This window comes from Saccopteryx bilineata, chromosome 4, assembly GCF_036850765.1.
Source record: "Saccopteryx bilineata isolate mSacBil1 chromosome 4, mSacBil1_pri_phased_curated, whole genome shotgun sequence".
Taxonomy (NCBI): domain Eukaryota; kingdom Metazoa; phylum Chordata; class Mammalia; order Chiroptera; family Emballonuridae; genus Saccopteryx; species Saccopteryx bilineata.
In genome coordinates, this window is record NC_089493.1 from 286,166,673 (window position 1) to 286,185,864 (window position 19,192).

At 44.3% G+C, this 19,192-nt stretch overlaps 1 protein-coding gene across 1 annotated transcript in view; it reads left to right on the plus strand.

The window, feature by feature from the left end:
• The window catches only part of ADCY9 (adenylate cyclase 9), a 161,089-nt gene that overhangs the window by 106,517 nt on the left and 35,380 nt on the right, over window positions 1–19,192 (plus strand). Inside the window, exon 3 of the mRNA XM_066275077.1 lies at window positions 7,119–7,309. Within this exon, the coding sequence (XP_066131174.1) occupies window positions 7,119–7,309 (191 nt within the window). The remainder of the gene's footprint in view (window positions 1–7,118; window positions 7,310–19,192) is intronic.

Genomic DNA, 19,192 nt, shown 5'->3' on the forward strand with positions numbered 1-19,192 from the left:
CTGCTGCTGGTTCACAAGGTTGTGTCTCCAAATGCTCTTTTCTTCCTTATTGATCAGTTTCCTGACTGTCCATCAAATGCTCTTTCTGTTGCTTAACAGTCAGGTCCTTGCTTCTTGGTGATTGAGGATATCTCACTCCAAAACAAACATCTCACAGAAAAAGACCATGATATAGAAATGAGGCCACAGTAGTCTTTCTTTTCCAAACTAGACTGTAGCATTCACTCAAATTACACTCAGTTCATCAAGACTAAGCACCAGTTGTGTGTAAGGCACAGCGTCTGTCCTAAAAGAATTGATAATATACTTAAGAAAGTTTAAGAATGTTAAAGCACATCATTATCCTTGAAACAAGCAGCCAGAGACAAGGTCCTCCACCAGACAGGAGCCCAGTGGGAACTGTGTAATCCCATCCCTCAGCCTCTGTAAAGTTAAGCTAATAAAAGGCATAAATGCTGGTGAGGTTCAAAATCTATGACCAGGAAGGAATATAAGAAATCTCATTAATTGTTCCTGTTTGTTTACATTATAGTTAAAAAAATAAATCATTTAGCTGCCTTATTTTGACCTTCTGCTCCTAAAGAACCATTCTTATGAACTTGGACCCTGGATCCATGTGTGTGGTTACTCATTAAATTTGTATCTCGTATAAACTCTCTTGACTTAGACTTGATAAGGCTGGAACTTAGTCACTCAGACCTAATACATTTTCTGGGTATTTCACATTGGCAGCTAAGCTCTGCTTTACTTTATCATGATGATGTTCCTCTAGTTTTGGCAAAAGCTTTCATTTTAAATTTAGCTTTATATCAAAGCATAAATAAAAAGATACTTAATTTGTTCACCAGTTTTGCTTGCCATGGATACATGTGTACATTCAACCTTCGGAACACTAGCTGTATTGTGTTACCAGTACAAGTTGGTCATTGGGGACTTGCTAAAGAAAAATTCAAGTTAGAAACAAATTTGGAGCAATTTTTTTTTTTTTTAACAAAGACAGAGAGAGAATCAGAGTGAGGGATAGACAGGGACAGACAGACAGGAACGGAGAAATGAGAAGCATCAATCATTAGTTTTTTGTTGCACATTGCGACACCTTAGTTGTTCATTGATTGCTTTCTCATATGTGCCTTGACCGCGAGCCTTCAGCAGACCGAGTAACCCCTTGCTTGAGCCAGCAACCTTGGGTCCAAGCTGGTGAATTTTTGCTCAGACCAGATGAGCCCACGCTCAAGCTGGCGACCTCGGGGTCTCAAACCTGGGTCTTCCGCATCCCAGTCCGACGCTCTATTCACTGTGCCACCGCCTGGTCATTTCTTTCATTTCTTTCTTTTTTTTTGTTTTGTATTTTTCTGAAGTTGGAAATGGGAGGCAGTCAGACAGACTCCTGCATGCGGCCGACCGGTCTCCACCCGGCATGTCCACCAGGGGGCGATGCTCTGCCCATCTTGGGGGGTCGCTCTGCCACAATCAGAGCCATTCTAGTGCCTGAGGCAGAGGCCACAGAGCCATCCTCAGCGCCCGGGCAAACTTTGCTCCAATGGAGCCTTGGCTGCGGGAGGGGAAGAGAGAGACAGAGAGGAAGGAGAGGGGGAGGGGTGAAGAAGCAGATGGGCGCTTCTCCTGTGTGCCCTGGCCGGGAATCGAACCTGGGACTCCTGCACACCAGGCCGATGCTCTACCATTGAGCCAACCGGCCAGGGCTTGGAGCAATTATTGACTTAACCATTTTGCATATGCTTTTGTGCTAGAAGGAACATGAAAAAGATTCCGTTTTTCTGAAGCTGGAAACAGGGAGAGACAGTCAGACAGACTTCCGCATGCGCCCGACCGGGATCCACCCAGCACGCCCACCAGGGGCGACGCTCTGCCCACCAGGGGGCGATGCTCTGCCCATCCTGGGCGTCACCATGTTGCGACCAGAGCCACTCTAGCGCCTGGGGCAGAGGCCACAGAGCCATCCTCAGCGCCCGGGCCATCTTTGCTCCAATGGAGCCTTGGCTGCGGGAGGGGAAGAGAGAGATAGAGAGGGAAAGCGCGGCGGAGGGGTGGAGAAGCAAATGGGTGCTTCTCCTGTGTGCCCTGGCCGGGAATCGAACCCGGGTCCTCTGCACGCTAGGCCGACGCTCTACCGCTGAGCCAACCAGCCAGGGCTGAAAAAGATTCCAATGATAAGCAGATCAAGCATCCACATTGCTAGTAATAGCTAATGTTACTGAATTCTTGCTATGTGCCAGGCACTGTTGTAAAGTTTTCATGTGTGTTAATTATTTAATCCTCACATAAGCTGTGTGGGTTGAGTCCTGTTCTTAGCCTCACCTCACGATGAGGAAACCAAGATGCAGAGCACCTGGGGTAGCTCACTCCAGGTCATGCATGAGGTAGTAGAGCCTGAATCTGAGACTGCTTTGCAGAAGCCATTTGCCCTTACCTCTCTCTCCAGGACCTGGTGTAGAAGCATTGCTGTCACCACCACATTTGAGAGAATAGGTTCCTGTTTCCACCATTAACTTCTTGACTCCCATGTTCCCTACCTAACTCCTGCCCACCCACTGTGACTGACAGTTCTACAGCTCCTTGGTCTTTCCTAAGCCTTGTGCATGCTCACCACTCTTCCCACCCTCCCCATTGTCACTAGCATGAAGGCTCTGGGAGCTGGTCTACGTGGAACCTGCATAGCCGCAGGCCATCTCTGGCCATTCCCCACACACATTCTCTGTTCCAGCTACATTAAGCTTGCTTCTGTCCTTCAACTCTGCCAGCCGAAAGCTCCCTTTCTGCAGGGCCTGTTCACGTACTGTTAGAGTGGCACCCGTGGCCTGATGACAGTTGCCCCAGCCTCTGGCCCTGCTGGCTTTCATTGGGCTGACCTCTCTGTATTTCAGCTCCTAGTTTGGAGGGCACTTCATCCAGGAGGCCTTCCCTCCCCTTTATGATTTGCAAGGTGCTTCCCTCCTGTGCTTTCCAGAGCACCTCACTTCCTCATCCTGCCTGCTGTCTGGATCCCTCTTCAGGTGAGAGCCCATATAGGTAGAGGTCATGGCCAATGTGTTCTAGCTTGTTCTCCCAGCATTCATCACAGTATATGGTAAACAGGAGGCACTTAATAAGTGATGAATGAGCAACAACTTGTGGTCACAGTTCATAATAGTAACAACAAACCTGAAGGATATGCTTCCCAAGGCAGCATCAGAGCTTGCAGTTGCAGAGCTGGGCGCTGTTGCTGCCCCCTCCCTGGTGGTGGGCACGCTCCAGCTTTGACGTGCTGGCTTCACCATCATCCATGTCTCAGCGGGACTCAGGCTGCAGCTCCTCAGGTCTGCTGGCTCCGTCTTTTCTCCACTTTAGCTGTTACATCTCCAGGAAAGTCCTCCTTCACTGGCTCCTGCGGTCTGGAGCTGCACAGGGACAGGATAGGATATAGGCTGTTACCTGACCAGGAACGCTTCCCAGGCTTGAGAGCTGAGGGCAGGGCCTCTCTGGATTCCCTGGCTTCACGCTTCAAGACCGTCCTTACCCAAGAGAGCAGCAGTTTCGACTAGGGCAGCCCCAAGCCAGTGGCATCTCACAGGTCAGGACAGCTGCAGACAATGGAAGCCTCTCTTCAGCTTCTCACCCCCTGCACCCAAAAATGTCCTTCCACCTTCTGGTCTCTCAGTGGCCCTTTGCAGTGGCAGTGGGTGCTGCCTCAGGCATGCCTCCCCACTCTCTGCTGGGCCACATGCCTGCCATACTCGGCAGTCAGGGGAGAGACTATTAGAGCAGCTTCAGGGACCAGCCTTTTCGTACACTTCTCTGATGAACCAGGAATAAGCCTGCCAGGCCAGAGACTCTAAGGCCAGAAATGGGACTTTTTTCTGGTTAGCCCACAAAGGTTGTGTTTTTCAGCTCTCCCAATGTGAAGCAACAAAATCAGTTCAGTGTTGTTTGTTACAAGAGTGAGAAATTCATATGATGTCTCTTTTACACTTCAGTTATACTCTAGTTCATGTTTCCAATTTAAGATTATGCATGTAATTAGTTATAATGTGTTTGATCCTATACGTAAATTGGGTTGTGTATTTTTTTTTTTTTGGAGGAAAAAACGAAAGTTCAAGACCTTAGTTGAAAATGAGTATGTAACTATCTTCTTTGGAGTCAATTAGTATCTAAAATCATTTAACTGGTCTTGATTCCCACCTGGGATTTGGCTATTCTCAAGGACGTCTCTAGGTGTCTTAAGGACTCTTGCCAAATTCTCAGAAAGTTGACTTTAAAACATATACCATATAGTATTTTTGTGAGAGAGGAGATGAACAAAGATTGATGAAATGGTGGTATAATTATGAAATTGTTAAGGATTATTGATTAAGTAACCCCTAAATTATTTGATTAATTAATTTGGAAGCATTTATTAAATATGTACTGAGCATAAGAAACTGGTCAGATCAGTAGTGTAGACACATCACCTCTTGATCAAGTCTTTCCATGATGGGTTTGCATTACTACCTGATGATGGAGCTTTAACTCTCCAGGAAAGGCCCCTGTTTTGTTCTTGGTTTTATTCTCCACATATGTAGAACATACACCAGGCCTAAAATAAACTTATTGAATAAATTACATTCTCACCCCCTTCAAAACATATGTAGTCTGTTTAAATTCCAGTAAGGACTAAGAATGGATTTATTTAAATAAGATTTATTTCTTTTTCAGAAATTCATTGAGTTCGGTCTGGAAAAGTTCCTCCTCATTATTTCTCCAGCAGATAGTTCTTAATACCCAGAGCAGAGACCTACATGCCTGTTACAGCTGCTTAACAGTTTAGCATACATTAGTGTGTTATTTCAACCTTTAATGAAAATTGTATAGATGTAGGTTAATTGTTCATTTAAGCAACTGATTTTTTCCCCTTTTTTTCTTCTTTTCCAAGTGATAGAAGGGGAGACAGAGACAGACTCCTGCATGTGCCTTAACCGGGATCCACTGGCAACCTCTGTCTGGGGTCGATGCTCTACCCATCTGGGGCCATGTTTGCAACTGAGCTATTTTTAGTGCTTGAGAGGGAGGCTCCACAGAGTCATCCTCAGTGCTCAGAGCTGATATGCTCAAAAGAACCTAGCCATGGCTGTGAGAGAGGAAAAGAGAGAGAGAGAGGGAGAAAAGAGAGGGGTGGAGAAGCAGATGGTCACTTCCCTAACTGGGAATTGAACCCAGGACATCCACATGCTGGGCTGACACTCTACCATTGAGCTAACCAGCCAGGGCCACCAACTGTTTTATTTTTTAAAATTTTTTATTATTATTATTTTTTCTGAAGCTGGAAATGGGGAGAGACAGTCATCCCAGACAGGCACTCCTGCATGTGCCCGACTGGGATCCACCCGGCACGCCCACCAGGGGCGAGGCTCTGCCCACCAGGGGGCGATGCTCTGTCCCTCCGGGGTGTTGCTCTGCCGCGACCAGAGCCACTCCAGCGCCTAGGGCAGAGGCCAAGGAGCCATCCCCAGCGCCCAGGCCATCTTTGCTCCAATGGAGCCTTGGCTGCGGGAGGGGAAGAGAGAGACAGAGAGGAAGGAGGGGGGGTGGAGAAGCAAATGGGCGCCCCTCCCATGTGCCCTGGCCGGGAATCGAACCCGGGTCTCCCGCACGCCAGGCCGACGCTCTACTGCTGAGCCAACTGGCCAGGGCCTGTTTTTTTATTTTTTAAATTTAAATTAAATTAAAATTTATTATTATTATTATTATTATTTGTATTTTTTTCTAAGTTAGAAGCAGGGAGGCAGTCAGACTCCCGCATGTGCCCGACGAGGATTCACCCGCATGCCCACCAGGGGGCAATGCTCTGCCCATATGGAGTGTTGCTCCACTGTAATTGGAGCCATTCCAGCGCCTGAGGTGGAGGCCATGGAGCCATCCTCAGCACCTGGGTCAACTTTGCTCCAATGGAGCATTGGCTGCAGCGAGGAAGAGAGAGACAGAGGGGAAGGAAAGGGGGAAGGGTAGAAAAGCTGATGGGCACCTCTCCTGTATGTTCTGACCAGAAATTGAACCCAGGACTTCCACATGCCAGGCCGACGCTCTACCACTGAGCCAAGTGGCCAGGGCCCCAACTGTCTTTTTTTTTTAATCTTTCTGAAGCTGGAAACGGGGAGGCAGTCAGACTCCTGCATGCACCCGACCAAGATCCACCTGGCATGCCCACCAGGGGGCGATGCTCTGCCCATCTGGGGTGTTGCTCTGTTGTGACCAGAGCCACTCTAGCGCCTGAGGCAAAGGGCATGGAGCCATCCCCAGGCCAGCGCCCAGGCCAGCGCCCAGGCCATCTTTGCTCCAATGGAGCCTCGGCTGCGGGAGGGGAAGAGAGAGACAGAGAGGAAGGAGAGGGGGAGGGGTGGAGAAGCAGATGGGCATTTCTCCTGTGTGCCCTGGCTGGGAATTGAACCCGGGACTCCTGCACACCAGGCTGACGCTCTACCACTGAGCCAACCGGCCAGGGCCCCAACTGTCTTTTTTAAATGAGGATTTTGTGAAGGTAAAATTTACATAGACTGCAGCTGGACAAAGATTGAATATTCTTACTATGAATGTTTGGATCCAACAGAAAACATACACTTGATATATTTGCATCAGGGGAGGTTTTAATTACCCCTATTGGTGTATGTTATGGTCTCACTTTTCATGGTAGTTTTGCAACCCGTGACATAGGTAAAATGGTCCATACTCTAGATGACCCTTACAACTAGCCCTACCATTATATGTGTCAGCGACTGGTATTGAGAAATGAAAAGACACCCAAGAAATGTGGAGGGTTCATCAACATTCACCTCGGTTGCTGTCACAAAGAGGTCACGTGGCCCTTTCAAGGAGGAATTTTTAATGTTCGTTCTGGCACCAAAGGTAAAACGTGCAGCCATCATTTACAGAAAGCATAATGTGAGTAAATGGTGTCATCTTGGAGACAAATGTGCCCGAGGCTGCACATCTCTGAAAAGATGGAAGTTGGTAGTAAAATATGACATATTCACATTTTTACTTTACTTTCAACTTTTCAGGAGAAGGTCCTGCACAGAGAGCAAGATGGAGCTGCATTTCAATCGACAGTAGTTTCAACCTGTGCTGACTGTAATTTTTATCCATAGGTTTGAAGACATACCTGATAGCGGGTCAGAGAGCGAAGGAGTCTCATTGCAGCTGTTCAGAGGCCGTGCTTTCTGGCTTTGAGGCCATTGACGGCTCACGGGTGTCCTCGGGCCCTAGGGGACAGGGGACAGCATCGCCAGGGAGTGTCAGTGACTTGGCGCAGACTTTCAAAACCTTTGATAACCTTAAGGTTAGTTTTTTTTTTCCTACTTCTAAAACTTTATATTAATTCTACAGTAGAACATGTAAAATAATAAACAGCCTTCGAGTCTGTTGCAGATGACTTGGAATGCCCTTCAGTTTGGTTTTGTGATTTTTTTAATGTAGTATAAAAGAAGCAGTATTTTGCATTTTTAATACCTTTTCTTTTTTTGACATTCTGCACCTCCATTTTCTTTCTACACTACATAAAGATGCTCTCACTTGAGTTGTTATTTCCTTTGCAAACTGTGATTGTTTTGGGGGGGATTTCTAAAAGCTCATGATAAATGATAGTAAAGGTGATTCTCCTGGCGTCTTGCTGGAGAGCTAGTTGGTATCTTATTTCAGAGACCACTTTCTCAAGTATTTCTGTGTCTCCTAAAAACCAGTGTTTTGTAATTATTTTAAATTTTGTTGGTGTGGCTGAACCTTATAACATAGCTAACTGAAGGAGTACAGGCTTGCCAAGAACATTATAGTATTTTGTTATTGAAACAGAGATGGCCTGGCAGCTGTCAAGAAGTACCCATTTCTGTCATAATGAACTACTAAGGGATTAATGTGATAGACCTCGGGCCTTGAAGTCAGTCTAGTTTATGAACTGTTCCTCAGCTTTCACATTTGATTTAGTTCCCCTACTTGTACCTCTTGTTTATTTTTACAGTTTAAATATTTACCATTTCTATTTTTTTTAAAGAGACAGTTAAAGTACATATTCACTTCACTGTTTTATGCTCTCAATGCCTCAATAATATATTGGTCAGGATGATGGCCAGTGGTCATGGCTTTAATCCAGTAGGTTCCTTCTTATCCACATTCATTAACAGACTTGAAAACTAGCTATGTTGGTATTTAAGCTTAACAGGCATCATAATGTGGCAGTCAGGGGGGTATCCTGATTATTTCTCTGTGTCAGAATCCATAGGACCTATCACCAGTTTCTTTGTGTAATTATTGCATTCAGGGCTATTGACAGCACGCATATATCATTTTCATTGTGTGCTTTGTAAACTTAGTGCAGGGTTTCTCAGCCTCAACACTATCAAGATTTAAACATTAAATTTTGTTGGTGTGGCTAAACCTTATGACGTAGCTAACTGAAGGAGTGCAGGCTTGCCAAGAACATTATAGTATCTTGTTATTGGAACAGAGATTGGGGCCAGATAACTGTGGTAGGGGACTGTCCTGTTGCACCCGTGAGATGTTGAGCAGCATCCCTGGCTTCTGCCCACTAGGTCCCAGGAGCTCTTCTCCTCCCATTGTGACAACCAGGATTGTCTCCAGCCATTGCCCAGTGTCCCCTGAGCAGGTGGGGGGTAAAATCACCCCAGGTTTAGAACCAGTGGGGTAGGTACTAGATCTTGTCTTTCTAGTACTCTGGCTCATGTGTAACAGCTAGTGTATCTGAAACTTCCTTGATGCCTGTGCACGTTTGAGACATCCTGTTTGCTGGGCTGATGTTTTGTAGCAGTCCACAAGGGGCTCTGGGGCATTGACTGTCACTGAGCGTGGCAGGAAGAATCATGTTGGGGAGGATCACAAAAACATAACTTTCCAAGTACAGTTTCATTATCTGGAGAGAAACAGTTTCCTCCAGGCTTCAAACTGAGCAGTATTTAAGTAGAGAAATATAGCTCAAAGCCAGAAATAAATGATTTCTTGTGTTTGCTGCCATTTTTAGAGTTTGTATATGTAAGTATCTATCCATTAGGGAGTGCAGTTGGTGACTTCACTTAAAAAAAATCTGGATGGACAAAACTATTTAGTGTACTCTATTTCCTTGTATAAATTTTCCAAATAATCATTGAAAGTTTTCTGAAAATCTGGTGATCTATTAAGTTGACCATGTTTACCAAAGGAATTTGAGCAAAAAAGGATCTTTATGTCCCTCCCAGAAGGGTTAGATGAATTGGATCTTGAAGTATAGTTTCTGGGATATTTTGATGGTGTTAGGGTGGGGGATATCATAGGACATCCGAGATTAGGGCTGTCCCAGAAAGTTAGAATTACAGCTGGAGTGTAAGGAACAAGAAGAGCTAGAAGACCTGGTCTCTTCTCCAGGCTTTGCCACTTTGGGAAGTCCTCGCCACAGTCTTGCCTTCTCTGCTTCTGGTGCCCATGGTGAGGATCTGAGAGCACTTTATAAATTATAAGCACTGGGTAACTGAGTGACTTGTTATGAGCTAGCAGCCTAAACTGAGGTCTGCTTTATAGGTTATATAGATTGTAATTTGACATACAAGACCTTCCCTCAACTAACAGTTTTTGAACAACAGAAATGTAAAGTACTAGTTGCTTGCTCATACATTCTTTGTTTAGGGGGGTTTTCCTCTAAACTTTTCAGTGCCACATACATGTGTCATTGGCCTTATATTGTCTGTACTATGGTTAGCTCTTCTTATTAGCTGGAATCCAGGATCTGTTGACTCTTTCTGTCACCAGCCTTTAATCTTTGTTACTGTTGTCACCTCCTCCAGCCAGAGTTAGCTCCCAAGGAGAACTGTCATAGACCACACATTTTCCTCCTATCCTGGTATTATAAGGCAGTGTTTCCCCCACGTTCCCTTGAGCAGTATTTTCTTTGGGTGTAAGTAGGTGTCAAGTATAGAAAAAGGGTTCTGTGGTCAGGGTAAATTTGGGAAGTTCCAGGTTAAACTGCACTGAAAATGTTTTTTTGCTGCAGGACTTCTCAGAGCCTTTAGTATGCTAATATGAAGACTTAGGTCTCTGGAGAGGGATGGAGTATGCAGCATTATCAGCCCTTTTTGACCTTAGATTTCTTTTTTTCAAGCTGCACCTTTTGGGGGAATGCTTGTCTAGTAGAAGGAATTTCATGCAAGAACCAAGAAATTAGAGAAAAAGTGTTCAGTAAATATTCATCAAATGAGCACATGCATATCTCTGTCCTGTTGTTCCTCTTACCTGCAGTGCTCATCACTTCCCTTCTCCTAAAAACTCTTCTTTTTCTTTTACGGTTCATCTTCATTACAGTTTTCTTTTTTTTTTTTTTCTTTTCATTTTTCTGAAGCTGGAAACAGGGAGAGACAGTCAGGCAGACTCCCGCATGCACCCGACCGGGATCCACCCGGCACGCCCACCATGGGGCAACGCTCTGCCCACCAGGGGGCGATGCTCTGCCCATCCTGGGCGTCGCCATGTTGCAACCAGAGCCACTCTAGCGCCTGAGGCAGAGGCCACAGAGCCATCCCCAGCGCCTGGGCCATCTTTGCTCCAATGGAGCCTTGGCTGCGGGAGGGGAAGAGAGAGACAGAGAGGAAAGCGCGGCGGAGGGGTGGAGAAGCAAATGTGCGCTTCTCCTGTGTGCCCTGGCCGGGAATTGAACCCGGGTCCTCCGCACGCTAGGCCGACGCTCTACCGCTGAGCCAACCGGCCAGGGCACATCTTCATTACAGTTTTCTATGGCTTCTCTACCTAATAATGCTATAATATTATAGCTGTGATGTACATAATCTTCAGTATTTGCTGATGTCTCTTATGAGCCTTCTGTGAGCTCTTCAAATGCAGGCAGGGCCCATGTATTAAAAAAAATTTACATTTTCCTCAAGTGTCCAGCACAGTGTCTGGCATACAGTAGATAATTATAACTTTCTTTTGGCTTAAATTTTTAATTCTTTTTTTAAAAATTTATTTTATTTTTTTATACAGGGACAGAGAGAGAGTCAGAGAGAGGGATAGATAGGGACAGACAGACAGGAACAGAGAGATGAGAAGCATCAATCATCAGTTTTTTGTTTTGACACCTTAGTTGTTCATTGATTGCTTTCTCATATGTGCCTTGACCGCAGACCTTCAGCAGACCGAGTAACCCCTTGCTTGAGCTAGCGACCTTGGGTCCAAGCTGGTGAGCTTTTTTTTTTTTTTTTTTTGCTCAAGCCAGATGAGCCCACACTCAAGCTGGCGACCTTGGGGTCTGAACCTGGGTCGTAAGCATCCCAGTCCGACGCTCTATCCACTGCACCACCACCTGGTCAGGCTTTTTTTTTTTTTTAGTTTTTAATTGCTTTAATGTATTTTGGGGAAAAAACTTATTCTTACATATAGTTTGGTCACAGAAATCAAGTAACATTACAGTTTCTGTTCGGAAATTTATAATTCTTAAATGACACATGGGAAGATAGAACTCTACAGAGATAGCCTGAGAGGAACTGAACTGCAAAGCCTGAGCAGAACTAAGTAAAACCAAGGTAATGTCTAGGAAGCATTTGTTTTCCCTTGTAGCACATGTGTCCTGTGTGTTTGTAAGATTTCTCAGTTCATAGCTGGAGAGTTCTAACCTAATATTTCATAAAATAGTCTGAGTACTATGATGACCTACCAAAAAAATTTAGTCATGCCAACGGACAAGGGCTTTTGTTGTAAGGTTGTAGGTGAGTGAGAACCCAAGCATTGGCTTCTTGAGTGCCTATCAGTGAGGTTTTCATCAGGAAGCCGGCACTGCATAATGGGGTGCTGTGGAGGGCACTGCTAGTGCCATCGCACTCAGCTCTCTGAGCCAGGGCTTCCAAAGATAGCCCTGCGGTTTGCGGTGGGGGCAAGAATCAAGAACAGAGCTTAGGCCTGACTGGGCAGTGGCGCAGTGGATAGAGTGTCGGACTGGGATGCGGAAGACCCAGGTTTGAGACCCTGAGGTCACCAGTTTGAGCGCGGGCTTATCTGGTTTGAGCAAAAGCTCACCAGCTTGAGCCCAAGGTCGCTGGCTTAAGCAAGGGGTTACTTGGTCTGCTGAAGGCCAGCAGTCAAGGCACGTATGAGAAAGCAATCAATGAACAATTAAGATGTTGCAACGTGCAACAAAAAACTAATGATTGATGCTTCTCATCTCTCTGTTCCTGTCTGTCACTGTCTATCTGTCTCTGTAAAAAAAAAAAAAAAAGAAAAGAAAAGAACAGAGCTTAGGAAGGAGATAAGGGCTACATGTCACAGTCACAGAAGGTGGCTTTAGTTCCATGGGAAGGGCCAGAACTCAAAATCAAGGATTGTTCTCAGAGACTTGGCTTTGGGACTGCAAGCAAATCACTTAACTTCTCTAAGTCACAGTGAAATAGTGATGAGAAGGAAGTCTCTTAGGGTTGTTGTGAAGATTAACTGAAGTAATGTCCATGGATGCTAGGTTTGTAGTAGATGTAGTAGATGCAGTTAACACCAGGACTTGTATTCACTCACTCCATGGGCAGTGACCACAGTAGGTGTAAAGAAGCACAGGAGGAGACATAGATACTGTGTTAATTTGTCCACAATGAGTCATTGACTGTCTTGGAAAGGTCTTGCCCTCTCTGCTTGTCCTCACTTGAGGGAGGTTCTTCTGTTATTGCCCTTGGTCATTGCTGTGGAGCATGTAACCATGTCACAAATGTATAATTGGAGCATGGACACCTGGCCTGTTTAGTGCGACCTCAGCTCTGCAGTGGTGGTCTGCTGCTCATTTGTCATGAAGCTGCAGGCGATAGAGGAAACAACACATACCAGTAACAGTTGCTGTTCTGATGTTTCTGTGAGGAACCAAGAAATGAAAACCAAAGATATGGATGGCTTCTTTTCTCCCTTTCCCTCCCTCCCTCCCTCCCTCCCTCCCTTCCTCCCTCCCTTTCCTTCTTCCCTCCCTCCCTCCCTCCCTCCCTTTCCTTCCTTCCTCCCTCCCTCCCTCCCTCTCTTTCTTTTCTTATCTATTCTTTTCTTTTCATCACATTAGTCCTCATCAGTGAACCATGTGAGCCGTGACAGCATCTTAGTTCATCTCTGGAAGCCTTCGCTAGAAATGCACCAGCTTGGCTATCATTGTAAGTTTAATCTATTACACAGAACCCCAGGGCTGTGTTCTCACAGGCAGAAAGTTTCTGTGTGTTATGACTAGTCTCTAGTGAGGCAGATGGTATGAATTTGTCCACCTGGGACGATTCAGAGAGGACCTGTCCTGTTTCAAAAGGTACTTTTCCTTTGAGGCCACTAGCCCCAGGGACCATTCTTCTGTGACAGTCACTATGACTTTCTTAATGACTCTAAGTAAATGATCACTTCTTTTTATCTCCTTGTTATTTGTATTATTTGTATATAAAATCATTTGTGTGTAAAATGATGAATAGGCTCAGCCGGCTCAGTTTGAGGAAGTAGAAGACTTCTACTTTTAATTCATTAGAGAAATAGAAAAGGCAGTAGATCTCTTTCTCTCTGTCTCTCTCTCTCTCTCTCTTTCTTTCTCTCTCTACATGTGTGTATATATATATACACACATATGCATATATAGTTTAGAAATAAATACTTATTATAAATGATGGTCTGAATTGATAGTGGGTATGGTTGAACAATTCTGTGAATGTACTTAAAACCATTGAATTATTTACATTAATTGTATAATACATTAATTATATCTCAGTAAAGCTGTTATAGTAATAAATAGTAGTCTGACAGCTGGTTTTGAAATATAGATGTAAAGTAAGCTTTTTTAAAAAGGATTTTTCAAGTTTTATCTATAATTTAGTTGTGTATATGTGTTTCCTTTAATAAGGAGAAACTACATCACATAGACATTAACAGCTCTTCCTTACAGAAGAATTTTATCTAATAGATGTATAGGAATGAATGGAAGAAAATCCTCATTAGAACATTGCAGTAATAATTGCTGCTGGCAAGATCCATCAGTGAACTCTAAAATTAGTGTGTATAAGTTTAAGGAGAAACAGGAAATTTGTGTAGCCTCCAAGCATCTCCCCAGATATTTTTTATTATAAAGAGAAGATAGTAACATGCAGTGGAAACCTGGCAGGCCCCTACCACCAGATGCTGAGGGCATCATGGTTGATAATACTAGTGGTCTCTTGTGCCCCTGGGGTGGGGTGCTGAGAAGGGCACATCACCTCTGTGGAGTTCTCTCCCAACCCTAAACTCAGTCAACTTGTGTGAAAGCATCAGACAAATTCAAATTCAAGGGCAGTCTACAAAATACTTGACCAGGACACTTTAAAAGTGACAAGGTCATCGAAGGCAAAGAAAGACCGAGGACCTGCCACAGACTGGAGGAAACTAAGGAGAAAGAAGAACTAAATACAGTGTGGGATCCCAGGTCAGAAACAGGACCTTAGGGAAAAACTGAAACAGTGAATAAAGTCTGTAGTTATGGAACACTGGGAATGTAGATAACAAGTCCAGCATCATTTAGTGGATAGTATCAGGTAGTGAAGTATTGGACATAAATGAAATTTCTCAAACTATGAAATGCTTTCTTTTTTGACTTTTTGGTGGAATATTTCCACAACATGGTAACACTATTCTTGCCTTATCAGCCTCCATTATTAAATGCAGTAGCCATTTAGGACTCAGGAATCTGGGCAGGGTTCTGTGATTCTCTACTCCATGCCTTTAAGATCCTGTGCCTGATTTTCACAGGTTTTTGTTTTGTTTGTGGTTTTGCCTCCAGTATTCCCAGGCTGTTTGCTTCCCGTTCTTAGAGCCTTCCTTTTTCTGTAACAATTACAGCTTCTCTTTTCCTCTAATATTTTGCTTCTATTTCTCTGGTATATTGTTAGCAGAAATTGCCTAGGCTCTGGCCCACCAGTGGCATGTGCAGCCAGGCTGACTTCTGCTCAATTGCAGGTGTTTCCTAGTCTCTCGGAGGTGTCACATATGCATGGTGGGGTAGAGGATGCTGCTACTTATTTGACTTTGGGCAACCCCCTCTCTTCTCCGCCTCAGTTCTCTCCTGTATAAAATGGGGCTAATCATAGTGTCGGCCTTGTATGTGCTTAGTAATGACCAAATAAAGTGATATAGGCAAAGAGCCTAGGACTTGGAGTGGGCCTCAGTAAGCTCTAGTTGCTATTACTGTTGCATGTTCCTGTCTGCCATGTTCAGCCTCAGTTTTGAATTTGGGGAGCAAGGGGTCCTTCTGGTCACAGGACAGCTTGCCAAATAGTCATGTTCAGAAGACTAAACAGGCAAAGCCAGGGCTTTTTCTGATGTTTCCTCCTTGTTTCTCAGAAAAGAGGCTTCCCTGCTCCCTCCCTTGACAGTTATGAAAAAGGACAGCTGTTAGCTTAGAAATGATTATCTTGGAAATAGCCTTGGGGAAAACAAAACATTGTATAGCTTTGTGCCATATACTCTGAACAGAATGTAGGGTGCATGTACTGAAGTATGTTAAAAACAAACGCAAATGCACCTAAGAATGTTGGAAAAGTAGTTATAATCTTCCCTGTGAGCCGACGTCCATGTGGGGGAAGGAGCACAGATAACCTGGGGAAATGCCCAGCTTGCTCTTGGGGGTTCTCCAGAGTGGTCTCAGGTTTCCCAGGCACTAGCCAGCATACTCTTTGGCCCATGAAATACTCTGTATGGGGAACCTTAGCTGCTCATGATGAAGCTTCCCTTGGTGCCAGTTTGCCAGTAGTGCCACTTAAAGAACCAAGATGTAGTCCTAACTGCCTTGGACACTTCAGGGGATGAGGCAGAGAAGATCAGAGTGCCAGGATTATTCCTGAGTTCTTATGCCGGAAAGGAGGCCAGAGAGAGGCTGTATGGTGCTCAGAGGCCGAAGTGCTGCTGTCTGGGTCCCGCTGTTGATGAGCCTTTATGTCCTCAGAGTGATCACTTCTGCCTCTCAGTATTATGAGGATTAATTGAGATCAAGTACTTGAGACTGCAGACATCACCTGGATAAGGGCCTGATTATCATTCATTGGCGTGCCCTCTGCACATTGCGTTTCTAAATCATAGCAGCTGCCGTCCTTACAACAGCAATCTGTATCTAACATGCCTGCCACTGTTGCTTCCCTGTAAGTCAGCTGCTCAGACACGCTTCCCAAGGTGGCAGGATATCCCAGGTAGTGAGTTCCCTAAACTGTGAAGTGCTTCTTTATGAGGGCTTCTCAGGGCTGGAGTTACTGGTAGCGGCGCAGGGGGATAGACGGACTTTTAATGGGTTAGCAAACATTTCACAGAGGTGTCTCTGTCTTAACAAAAAGCACTTTGTGAGATGTTTTAACAATTAAAATAAAGCTCTGATATAGTTAAAGGAAATGGCTGTTGCTGGTGGAGAGGGGAAGCAAACCAACCTAACCATTGTGTGGTGGGCTCTCCTGGTGCAGAAGGGGGTCTCGCTCCAGATCAGGAGGGAATGTTCAGATATGATAATGTCTTCATCAGGGTAGATGAATTTCTTGAAGTTCTTTATTTTATTTGTTTTAATAAAAAAATTTCCACCCCCAAAAAGTAGCAGAAGAAGAAAGAATGACACAGAGCAGCATTTTCAAAGCAAGTGCAGAGCTGGTTCTCCCACCCAAGCCCATGTCCTGACTCTGTGGGCAGAGCTGCCATGGGGGTGCAGGGTGAGCAGTGAGCACTGTTCAGGCTGGTAGGATCCCAGGCATAGGTCTTACTCTATACTGCTTCACATGCGATCTTAAGAGGCCCCAGACTTCCCTGAATGCAGACTCCCAGACCATTTATGGACAGTTGGGTTCTGAAAGTTACATCTGTGCCTTTGTTCCCTGAAGGTCTTTTGTGGGCAGTTCTATGAGACTTTACCTCCGTATTAGAACATTTTATCACAGCAGGGGACAGGCTGCATAGCCTCTCTTTGTCAAACTTTGATTTGCCCATCTGTGGAGACTGCTACCCCAGGCCGGTCCCCATGGGCACTCCCAGCCTCCACTGACCTTCCAACCCCTTTGCAGCTGAGACCTTCACACAGAGGGTGCAGAATTGGAGTTGTGAGGCCTTGATTCCTATCCAGCAGATCCTTTGTGGAGGGTGTATACCCTCTGCTGTCCCAATAGGTTCGATAGTTACTGTTATATATTTTATGGCTCTAAATGCATACAGAATCTTATATACATAACACCAGTGTGTTATGGGAATTCCTAAGAAGCAGATGGCCTGTTTTAAAGTGCATCAGGTATACTTGAGGAGAAAAAATACTTAGAAACAAGTGATGCCAAGAGATACCTAAAAAAGAAATGGATGGTTGTGCTGTGTGTGTTCAGAACATTAAATTACCAGATAAAATGTCTTTATTACCAGAGAGAATAGTGAGCAGAAATTTTAATATTAAGTACCAACATTTTTGAAGACTCACTAACACTTGAGGCATTGTGCAGAGCCAAGCTGTGATAAATGCATGCTTGTCCAACCCTCACCCATGGCAGACCTCACCAATCACTCCAAGTTCTCCTGTTGGGCCAGGACATGGCCTCACTGTCCTCAGTTCACTATTCTAGGAAGTCAGTATCATTGGATTAGCATCGGTGCACAAAATGAAGCTGATTTAAAATACCTCTGACATGCTTTACTTGTATTAACTTGTCCTTGTAATAATTCTTCAAGGTAGAGACAATTCCTTTTTACCAAGGAGGAAAATGAGACGCAGAAAGAATCCCTATTAAGTGGTAGAACCAGGATTCGGTCCATGACAGTTTGATTCCAAAGCCAGTGACTTTAATCACTGTTACACTACTTCTCTAGTCTTGATATTTTATAAGTGGTTAGAAAAATAGCTGTTGACTCTTTTATCGTGTCTTTACAAGATTGGTGAAAGTCTCTGGACTGTAAGGGTTTGACTCAGAGTCTCTCAAACCATTCCCATGCCCCAAGCCGTATCCACTCCACCCACAGGCCACACTGCTTGGCCCCTGAAAAGGCCGGTGTTTCCTTGGAGAAGCAAGTCAGCCACCACTGCCACCACCAAAGTCATTTACTTCCATCCACACTAGGGGGCGCCCATAGGACCTTGCTGGGCGTGTCTTGGGCACATTTACTTTATTTCTCCCAGGCTGGCTGGGAGGGTCACTCCGTGTGTGTGTGTGTGTGTGTGTGTGTGTGTGTGTGTGTGTGTGTGTGAGAGAGAGAGAGAGAGAGAGAGTGTTTTTGGTTTTTTGTTTTTTTTTTAAGAAAATCAGTGGCCCCTTTGGTAAAATGTTTTGAGGTTTAACTCATTTAATACTGAGAAGTGCTTTAAAATAATTTTATTGTATGTACTGCATTTCCCCGTGTGTAAGACTCTCCCATGTATAAATGCATCTTAATTTTGTGGCCCGAAATATGAAAAAAAATATATTACATAAAGTTATTGAACTCAAGTTTTATTCATCATAAAATTCATACAACTCATCACTGTCAATACTCCCATCCATTAGCTTGTCCTCATCTGTGTCTGATGAGGAATCACTGTCTTCAACAATGAGTGCAAAAACAAGCACAAAAAAGCAGGCAATGCAAGTAAAAAAATCTATAACTACTGTCTAAGATGCACCCAGATTTTAGACCCCAAATTTTTCGGAAAAAAAGTGGTGCGTCTGATACCTGGGGAAATACGGTATTGACAGTTAGAACATTTTACCCCTGTTACTAATGTCAATTATTAAATAGCTCTAAGCAGGTTTTACGTGGGTGCTGCTGTTTGCCCAGGTATGTGAGTCAGTGATTTGGCCAGCTCTTTTGTATATATTTTCATTTTTTGATGAATACGAATGGTCAAACAGCTTGTGCGTTACATCAGATTCCCAAATTACACACTTCTTTAGAGTCTTAATTTCTTTTATTTTATATAGTGTAGGCCTGAAATCTAACCGGGGATGTGATCCGGGTCACATCCTTATCTTTAGGCACTAAATGATATTTTTGAGTCCTAATAAATCTTTGCTACTACAATTTGTCTTCCCCACTGGAAGCAGTTAGTTGCTATCTCAATGACAATTCCTAGTTTAATGGATGGATTAATAATAACAGCAAATTTATTAAGAGAGCCAGGAACAATGCTAGGCTATCTATCTATCTTCTATATATAGATATAGATATAGATATAGATATAATTTATTTAATTAATTCTTACTACATATCTTCAAGAAAAGTGTCATCACTCTCT